Here is a 10,501-nt window from a genome sequence, read left to right as displayed (position 1 = left end):
TCCCCCGCAATGGGTGGGACGGAGGACTGCAGCTTCCGGCGGCGAATGGTAGGGCGGCTCGTGGCGCTCCGCACTCGCCACGACGCGGGCCTGCTGTGCGCACCGGCCCCTCTCCGCCCCGGTTGAGAGGCTACCCAACCCCGACAGTCCATACTGCAACGCCCCAAGGCGTCTCTACCGGAGCAAGGAGTGTTCGGAGTGGGGGAGGGGAAGAGAAACCGAACCATTTATACTAATCAGTGCGCACGTCCTTTACGGAGATTGGCCAGGATTTTACTCTAGAGGCCAATTACTTAAGAACAAGGGTGGGCCCGTCGATATTTCTCACGCTCATTGGCTGGGAGGTTGCGACGCTAGGGAAGCGTTTAGAACGAGAATATCCGGGATTATTTTTCCCCGCCGTGCGGTGCGTGTCCCGGAAGTGACGCACGGCCCTGGCCGGGCGGCCGCCCTGCCCCCGCTTCCTTTCACGCCGTCGCTGCCCGTGGGTGGTTGTGGCCACTGTGCCTGGAGGGAGGCGGCGGCGGCGGCCAGTAATGCCTGGGAAACTCCTCTGGGGGGACATTATGGAGCTGGAAGCACCCTTGGAGGAGTCCGAGAGCCAGAGGAAGGAGAGGCAAAAGGTGCGCTGAGGACGGGCCGCGCCTCCTTTTGGGCTGCGCCGGCTTGGGCGGGGAGGGAAACTGTCTCTAATGTTGGCCTGTCACAACCGGGCCAGAGCATCCGAGGGCCTCCTCTCACTCCGCCCTCGGCCTGATGGGCTCGCTCAGGGACCAGTCCCACCTCCACATTCCCGACGTGGAGAAGGACATTCTTGAGCTTTGGGCCGGCCCCCCGTGGCCCCTCATCCCTTCCCCTTGGCGCCTGAATCTCTCCTAAAAGATGGGCAGACTCGAGCTCCCCTCACCACGAAATCTGGTTTTTCTTTCCTCTTCTCCTTTTTCAAGCAGCAAGGCCTGTCATTTGGCTCTCATTGGCGTCTTAGAAGATGATTAAGAAAAATGATTGCCATGAATATGTGTCGCTTCTCTGTCACCTGTCCTTTGTGAAGAATCTTGGAGAAAGCGACCTGAGGTTTACAAATCTCCTATAACTAGTCTATAGAAGCTTAAGGAAAAGTGTCACAGTCAGCGTTGCCAGGATTTGGCAGTGATGGAGATTGTGTGGGTTGTATTATTAATAGCCCTACTGTCAGTATTTTCATTCAATTCGCAGGTATTTATCGAACCTAATTTATACCATGCTTTTTGCTGAGCACGAAGGAGTGTAAGTATAAGAAATGGCCTCTGCACTCGGGGTTCCTGTAGAGGAGCTGTAGAGACTTTTCTTCCCCTGCTTTCCCAAAACAAAAAGGAAAAAGAAAGTCCTGAACTATTAGAGGATCACATAGTGTTGAAAAATGCATTGGTATTTGATCTGGAGAAAAAGATACAGCACTGAGGAGGCAAAGGTAGCAGTGTTTGAAGTCTGACATTGGACAAAGAGTGAGACTTATTTTTGTATTGCCTTAGAGAGCAAAACCTACCCCTCTGACCTTATTACTAAGGTTAACTTGCCCTTCTGGTCAACCTATTTTCTTCTATTGTAAAATATACATAACTTAAAATGTTCCATATTAACCATTTTTGGTGTATAGTCCTTTGGCATTAAGTGTATTTACATTGTTCTGCAACTGTAACCACCATCTATCTCCAGAACTTTATCTTCTAAAACCGAAACTCTCTGCCCACTAAACACTTAACTCCCCATTTCACTCTCTTCCCACCCTTGGCAACCATCAGTCTACATTCTGTCTCTATGAATTTGACTACTGTAGGTACCTAGAGTGGAGTTTAAGTGGAATCACCAAGTAGTTATTTTAATTTTGTCTTGTCTTGAAATACGTCTTTTCCATATAAATCCTATCCATCTGTCAAGGTCTAGATTTTATTTTTTTTTTTTTTGTAGAGACAGAGTCTCACTATACTGCCCTCGGGTAGAGTCCCGTCGCATCACACGGCTCACAGCAACCTCTAACTCTTGGGCTTACGCGATTCTCTTGCTTCAGCCTCCCAAGCAGCTGGGACTACAGGTGCCCGCCACAACGCCCGGGTATTTTTTGTTGCAGTTTGGCCGGAGCTGGGTTTGAACCCGCCACCCTGGGCATATGGGGCCGGCGCCCTACTCACTGAGCCACAGGCGCCGCCCAAGATCTAGATTTTCTAACCACTCCGGTGTGCAGTAATCTCATTCTCCTTTGAATTCTTGCTCCATTGATTATGTTTATCATTAAATTGGCATTTATTATGTGCTTCTTTATGAAGTTAGCTCATTTTTCCTGATTTTCCCCAAATATTTCTCAAAGATTATTATTTTTTTTTGGGACAGAGTCTCTCTTTGTAGCCGTTGGTAAAGTTCCATGGTGTCACAGCTCACAGCAACCTCAAACTCTTGGGTTTTAAGTGATTCTTTTGCCTCAGCCTCCCAAGTAGCTGGGATGACAGGCGCCCGCCACAATGCCTGGCTGTTTTTAGAGATGAGGTCTCTCTCTGGCTCAGGCTGGTTTCGAACCTGTGAGCACAGGCAGTCTACCCACCTTGGCCTGTGGGGATTATAGGTGTGAGCCACTGCGCCTGGCCTTTTTCTTTCTTTTTTTTTTTTTTTTTGAGACAAAGTTTCACTTTGTTGCCCTGGTGTTGAGTGAAGTCAGCCTAGCACACAGCAAGCTCAGTCTCATGGGCTCAGGTGATCCTCTTGCCCTCCCACTCCTGCTCCAGTCTCACTCCTGCTTCCGGAGCTGCTGGGACTACAGGTACCCACCACAATGCCAGCTTATTTTTTCTGTTTTCAGTAGAGATGTGATCTCACTCTTGCTCAGGCCGGTCTCGAACTCCTGAGCTCAGCAGTCCTATCTCGGCCTTCCAGAGTGCTAGGATTATAGGTATGAGGTCCTGCATGTGGCCACATTGTACTATGTTCTTGTAAGTTGATAGTTTTCATGTCAGTTTTCTAGAAATACTGATTACCCTTTCACTATGAAAGATAACTAGAGATTTGGAAACAACTGGATTAGAATACCAACTAATAGAGATAGAGCATTAGAGTAGTGGTCTGGTAGTGAGATGAAGGTAGCTTTGGTTTGAATGCATTGAGATATGGAGCTTGTCCTTAGGTTCTTAGAAGTGAAAGGCAGCTGAGGTTCTTAGAATTGGGAAGCATTGTGAAAGAAAGTTTATTGAAGCTATGAAAATAGTATGAAAGAGTGCGTAGAAATTTAAGGAGCATCCACAGAAGGAAGAGTGAGAGGAACCGTTGAAGAGAATGTGATAAAGGTAAGATGATAAGGCAACAGAGTGTAAAAGAAACCAAGGAAACGGAAAGTGCCAAGGACTGTGTATCCGAAGTGAAATAATGTAATTCATGCTGGGCTTGCACTAAGAGTTCTCACTTTGCCTTGTTTCAGCTTCTCCCTGAAGTGCAGGGCCCAGGAGCAATTCAAACCCCAAGGCCGACTCTATAAATAATCTTGTTTTTCTTTAGAATCTATTGGTTTTGAGAGATGCAGGCTAGTGCAGTTAACCAAAGATCAAATGATGTAATATGTAACTACAAAGCATTTTCACACATACTGTGTTATTCGCTCTTCACAGCAACTCTTAACTTAAAAGATGACAAAATTATATGTGAAAGAACACTAAAAATTTTATAAGTCATATTGAAAATTTTGTGGCAGTAGTTTTTGACCAAGTAATTCTGAAGATATTTCCCAGTCATTTTTTGTGTTCTGCAAGTATTGAAACAGTGTTTACCAGTTTAAAACTGAAGTCTCACAATAGTGCTTTATTTTTATTTTTTTTTTTTTTTGTAGAGACAGAGTCTCACTTTATGGCCCTCGGTAGAGTGCCGTGGCCTCACACAGCTCACAGCAACCTCCAACTCCTGGGCTTAAGCGATTCTCTTGCCTCAGCCTCCCAAGTAGCTGGGACTACAGGCGCCCGCCACAACGCCCGGCTATTTTTTGGTTGCAGTTTGGCCGGGGCCGGGTCTGAACCCGCCACCCTCGGTATATGGGGCCGGCGCCTTACCAACTGAGCCACAGGCGCCGCCCATTATTTTTATTTTTTTGAGACAGAGTCTCACTATGTCACCCTTGGTAGAGCACTGTGGCATCACAGTTCACAGCAACCTCAAACTCTTGGGCTTAAGCGATTCTCTTGCCTCGGCCTCCCAAGTACCTGGGACTATAGGCACCCGCCACAGCACCTGGCTATTTTTTGGTTGTAGTTGTCATTATTTGGCAGGCCCAGGCTGGGTTCACACCTGTCAGCTCCACTGTATATGGCTGACGCCCTAGCCACTGAGCTACAGGTGCCAAGCCTAGTGCTTTATTTTATTTATTTGTTTGTTTATTTTGACTCTGTCACCCTTGGTAGAGTGCCGTGGCATCACAGCTCACAGCAACCTCCAACTCCTGGGCTTAGGCAATTCTCTTGCCTCAGCCTCCCTAGTAGCTGGGACTATAGGTGCCTGCCACGAGGCCCAGCTATTTTTTGTTGCAGCTTGGCTAGGGCCGGGTTTGAACCTGCCACGCCTCCCCTGGTATATGGGGCTGGCAGCCTACTTACTGAGCCACAGGCGCTGCCCAGTGCTTATTTTTTTTTAACTAAATAAAATTTTAAGAACTCCACGATTACTGTCCTTCCACAAAAGTACATATAACAGAGTTGTTTTTTTGTTGTTGTACAGACAGAGTCTCACTTTATCGCCCTCGGTAGACTGCCATGGCATCCCACAGCTCACAGCAACCTCCCACTCCTAGGCTTAGGTGATTCTCTTGCCTCAGCTTCCCAGCCACAACACCCGGCTATTTTTTTGTTGCTTTTTTTTTTCTTTGAGACGAGTCTCAAGCTGTCACCCTGGGTAGAGTGCTGTGGCATCGCAGCTCACAACCACCACCAACTCCCGGGCTCAAGCGATTCTTCTGCTTCCGCCTCCCAAGTAGCTGGGACTATACGTGTTTTTGTTGCATTTTGGCTAGGGCCAGATTTGAACCCGCCACCCTCGGTATATGGGGCTGGCACCCTACCCACTAAGCCACAGGCACTGCCCCATATAACAGTTTTATGTGAACTTTATAGTTTTATTTTTCTTTAAAATCTGTGAATTTTCAAAAATTTTCAGGGAGGAAGCATGATGTGAAAAGAGCATGGGCTTTCAAAAGTTGGACAGTGTTAAATTCGATTTCTAGCACTTCCACTTGCAGGCATCCTGTGTGGTGTGGCTCTTTGGCAAGTTATTTAACCCCTTAGAACTTAAGTTTCTTCATCTATAAAATGGCAAAGGTAATACAGGTTCACTATCCCTTATCCAAAATCCTTGAAACTAGATATGTTTTGGAATTCAGAATTCTGGGAATTTTTTAGGAGGGGAACACCCCAGCAGGGTTGAGGGCCTGAAACTTGTAATCAAATACCTTAATTTTAAATATGAACAGTCATACTAAGTGTGATTAATAAAAACTATAAATAGCCTCACATTAATTCAAGTTAAATTTTGCCATTTCATTTCTAAAGAATTGCATAAAAAAATAAATTTTGCCATCAAATGAGTTCAGGTCAGGTAAGGTTTTGCCTCCAAATAAGTTACAAAAAACACTTTCGGTTTTCAGAGCTTTATGGATATCGGAATTTCGGATAAGGGATTATGGACCTGTACTTCCCTTATAGGGTTGTTATGAAGATTTAAACAAGATAAGATGAAAACACATTACACAATGCTGGTAGGTATTCAATAAATATTAATTTTTTCTCTTAGAAATGTTAGAAGTTTTTGTTTGTTTTTTAATTTATAATTCTGGGGTTGTAATTCATTTCCTGAGAAGGAGCCATTCCCTTAAAGCTTATGATGGCGTTAGACAGGGTCTAGAAGCAGAGACTTGAGAATGCAAGGGATGGGTAAACAAAATAGCAACAGGTGAGGCTTAGAACTTGGTTTTTAGTAACTAGTCTGGATTTCCATCAGGTAGATTATTAAAATAACTGTAGAATGAGCTTAACTTGAGGGGAAGTCCTGCTCTAACGTCTCAGGAGTCTTAGAAAGCAACCTCATGAGCCTCTTTTCACTGTTGCTTTGTCCACAGAGTGATAGAAGGAAGTCAAGGCACCATTATGACTCAGATGAGAAATCAGAAACAAGAGAAAATGGTGTTGTGAATGACTTGGATGCTCCCAAGCCCAAAAAAGCTAAAATGAAAGAGAAGCTAAATGGAGACACTGAAGAAGGATTTAATAGACTTTCAGATGAATTCTCTAAATCTCATAAGTCAAGAAGAAAAGATCTACCAAATGGAGATATTGATGAATATGAAAAAAAATCAAAACGAGTATCATCCTTAGATAGTTCTACTCATAAATCAAATGACAGTAAACTGGAGGAGGTATGGATACTTTTTATTTTGCATGTGACATTATTCTTGAACTACAGGCTGATTTGATTTTGTAGACTAATTTGAATTGATTTTATAGTATTTCCTGTTATCACCCAAAGGGAACACATGCATAGGTATATGGCATACTTCCTGGGTGAAGGAAACAACTACAATTCGGACTTTAGCTTACATATGTGAACAATTTAACCTAATCATGTGAACCCTCATATTAATCTGAAATTTAAAAAATAATAAAATAAAAATAAATTTCTTGTTTGGTGTCCGGTACTCTCAGTTGGACTGGAGAGTCTCTGTATAGCTGAAACCTGGCCCTTTTTTCTTTTGGCCTTTGTTTCTTTCATTGCATTACCTTTTTCTTGGGAGGAGAGAGAAGGTATGGTCAAATTAAAACCCTTCTTGTAACAGTTGGGTTTCTAAACAGTTTTATTAAATTACTTACATGTCTTATGGTTATTTTAATTACATTAAACAATATACATTACCTGCATGTCTTATGGTTATTTCAGTTCCTGCCAGTACTCATGAATTGACTTCTGCTTCCTGCAAGAATGTACAGAAGTCCTCTTGCCTTTGCATATTTTGCTGTCTTTTTCTGCTTCTGTAATGATAGCAACTTTAAATGGCCTTTCATTCTTAACTGTGTCCCAGTGTTAAAACTGTTTGCATTTTTAAAGCAGGAATAAAACATTAAAATGACCTCAAGAAATTTGTCTTCCTAGCTAGGCATTGTGGCTGGTGCCTGTAGTCCCAGCTACTCGGAAGGCTGAGGCAAGAGAATCGCCTAAGACCAGGAGTTGGTGGGTTTCTATGAGCTGTGACGCCATGGCCATGGCACTGTACCAAGGGCAATAAAGTGAGGCTCTGTCTCTTAAAAAAAAAAAGGAAAAAGAAATTTGTCTTTCATGGTTTAATTTTTTGGAAGGTGCAGTAAACATGCTTAGTATAGAATTTGCATTTCTGGCTCACTGCTTTTGCCAATAACTGTTACAGTTGATATTTTCTTATACAGAATTTGCTAAAAAGTGTCCTATAGTTTATTTAGAAATTCTAAGTAAATTACTTAGAAACTTTATCACCTTTGGTAGAGTGCCGTGGTGTCACACAGCTCACAGCAACCTCCAACTTCTGGGCTTAGGTTGATTCTCTTGCCTCAGCCTCCCGAGTAGCTGGGACTACAGGTGCCCGCCACAATACCCAGCTATTTTTTTGTTGCAATTTGGCTGGGGCGAGGTTTGAACCTGCCACCCTCAGTATATGGGGCCAGCATCCTACTCACTGAGCCATAGGCACCACCCCAACTTTGATATTGTTAATTCTTGACAATATGTCTTTATTCTGATAATTGCTCATTCTTTTAAATATATTCGAGCTTAAATTCATGCTTCTTTAGGGAGCTTTGGGAAAAGATGTTGAATCATTGCCTTGCAATATGGTGTTTTTTATTTGTAAGTTTACTGTTTGTCAGATAGTGCATATGTTATTTGAGCTAGATAAGGCCCTACAGATCTGTATTGCCAGAAGTAGAGTGTGTAAGTTGCCTCTTTGCTTTGTTGGGATCTCGGCTGGTACAATTCTGTATTAGAGTAGGCTTAACTGTTTATTATTATTATGTTTATATCGTATTAGATTTCAGGAATTCTACTTTTAGGAATTTATCCTAAGGAGATAAGTATGTAGAGGTATGTGAATAATTACTTATATCACAGTAATATTGTTGATAATAGCAAAAAATTTATTTTTTCAGGTTATTTATATATTTATTTTTTGCAGTTTTGGCTGGGGCTGGGCTTGAACCCGCCACCCACAGTGTATGGGGCCAGCACCCTAGTCCTTGAACCACAGGCACTGCCCCATAGCAAAAAATTTAAACATTCTAAATGTCTGATAGGAGACAGTTACAGTAGAACCTCTGTAGTTAACCACCTCAAGTTGACCTAATTTTCATAGACTAGACATGTACCACATGTAGGATCAGTACAGAAGCCTAGTTCCTTATGTTGACCACCTCCATATGTTGACTAGTTTGTTCTAGTCCCTTGAGTGGTCAACTTACAGGGATTCTAGTTTAAATAAGGCATGCTATCTAAGCAATAGGATTCAGCTATCCCAAAGGATGTACAAGAATGTAAGAAAGATATTCATTAAACCAAAAAAATGAAAAGGATAAAAAAAGATATTTAGTGATTTTCTTTAAAAAGCAGCTTATAAAACAGTATAAACAGTATGATCTTCTTTCTTTTTTTTATTTTTATTTTTTTAAGAGACAGATCCTTTCTTTGTTGCCCTTGGTAGAGTGCTGTGGTGTCACAGCTCACAGCAACCTTCAGCTCTTGGGCTTAGGCGATTCTCTTGCCTCAGCCTCCCAAGTAGCTGGGACTATAGGCACCCGCCGCAACGCCTATCTATTGTACTGTTGTTGTTGTCATTGTTGTTTAGCAAGCCCTGGCCAGGTTTGAGCCCACCAGCCCTGGTGTATTTCGCTGATGCTGTAACTGCTGAGTAACGGGTGCCCAGCCAGCTGATCTTAATTCTATTGTAAAAAATGTTGTTTTTTTTTTTTGTAAAGACAGAGTCTCACTTTATGGCCCTCGGTAGAGTGCCGTGGCCTCACACAGCTCACAGCAACCTCCAACTCCTGGGCTTAAGGTGATTCTCTTGCCTCAGCCTCCCGAGTAGCTGGGACTACAGGCACCCGCCACAACGCCCGGCTATTTTTTGGTTGCAGTTTGGCCGGGGCTGGGTTTGAACCTGCCACCCTCGGTATATGGGGCCGGCACCCTACCCACTGAGCCAAAGGCGCCGCCCTATTGTAAAAACTTTTTATGTGGAGAGAGAAGAGGACTGGTGGAGTATGTTTCCAATGTGGCTTTAGAGGAGTAGGTTATAGATAATTTTAAAATTTATTTCTGTTATTGGTTTCTAAAATTTCTACAATGAAAATGTATTACTTTTGTATTAATTTTTTTTCTTGTAATCTTTTTTTTTTTTTTTTGCAGGTTTTGGCCGGGGCTGGGTTTGAACCCACCACCTCCGGCATATGGTGCCGCCGCCCTACTCCTTTGAGCCACAGGCGCCGCCCTTTTTCTTGTACTCTTGAAAAGATAATAGCATGAGTTTGTTTAAATGGCTTACAATTTGAATTTGATATTTTTTATCTGTTTCAGGTTGAAAATTGCTGTTGTGTGTGGTTCTGTTACTGTTTTTTTATAATTTTTGTTTGTTTTTGTTCTTGCAGTTTTTGGCCGGGGCCAGGTTTGAACCCTCCACCTCCGTCATATGGGGCCAGCACCCTACCCCTTTGAGCCACAGGCGCTGCCCCGTACATTTTTTTTAAACAAATGAATAATTAAGTTTACTGGGTAGACTTACCGTCTTTTGTTCTATATACACGTACATAAAGTTTTCAGTAGATGTTGAATGATAACATCATGGTAGCTTGTATATATGTCAAAGAAATCTTTACCGGAACTTTCTCCTCTATTAGCAACCTAAAAAAAAAAGCTTTTTTTTTTTTTTTTTTGTGGCCGGGGCTGGGATTGAACCCGCCACCTCTGGCCTATGGGACCGGTGCCCTACTCCTTGAGCCACAGGCGCCACCCAAAAAAAAAGCTTTTTAGAATAAATTATTATTATTATTATTATTTTTTTTTTTTTCAGTTTTTGGCCAGGGCTGGGTTTGAACCTGCCACCTCTGGCATATGGGGCCGGCATGTTACTCCGTTGAGCCACAGGCGCCACCATATAGAATAAATTTTTAACTTTTAGTTTTGGAAAAAGTTTACTTTTCTCATAATATAATTTCTATTTTTTATTTTTATTTTTTGAGACAAAAGTCTCACTATGGCTCCTCGGTAGAGTACCGTGGCGTTGCATCTCACAGCAACCTCAAATTCTTGGGCTTAAGAAGATTCTCTTGCCTCAGCCTTCCAACTAGCGGGGACTACAGGTGCCTGCCACAATGCCGGCTATTTTTTTGTTTGTTTTTGGTTGTAATTGTCATTGTTTGGCAGGCTGGAGCTGGGTTCAAACATGCCAGCTCCTGTGTATGTGGCTGGCGCCCTAGCAGTTGAGCTA

General features: G+C 42.9%; 1 protein-coding gene across 5 annotated transcripts in view; it reads left to right on the top strand.

The window, feature by feature from the left end:
• Positions 1-415: 415 nt before the first annotated feature.
• Positions 416-10,501, top strand: part of DDX50 (DExD-box helicase 50) — a 55,216-nt gene continuing 45,130 nt past the window's right edge. The window contains exons 1-4 of one of the 5 annotated variants that reach the window (XM_053584608.1): positions 489-623; positions 1,216-1,266; positions 5,648-5,758; positions 6,119-6,415. In XM_053584608.1, the coding sequence (XP_053440583.1) occupies positions 5,735-5,758; positions 6,119-6,415 (321 nt within the window). In that variant the 5' untranslated portion in view covers positions 489-623; positions 1,216-1,266; positions 5,648-5,734. Of the gene's footprint in view, positions 624-1,215; positions 1,267-5,647; positions 5,759-6,118; positions 6,416-10,501 lie in introns of all 5 variants that reach the window. The other 4 variants (XM_053584607.1, XM_053584609.1, XM_053584606.1 and 1 more) reach the window with 4 other exon arrangements.

The sequence above is a fragment of the Nycticebus coucang genome, chromosome 3 (genome assembly GCF_027406575.1).
Source record: "Nycticebus coucang isolate mNycCou1 chromosome 3, mNycCou1.pri, whole genome shotgun sequence".
In the NCBI taxonomy this organism is placed as follows: domain Eukaryota; kingdom Metazoa; phylum Chordata; class Mammalia; order Primates; family Lorisidae; genus Nycticebus; species Nycticebus coucang.
This window is presented reverse-complemented; position numbering and strand designations above follow the sequence as displayed.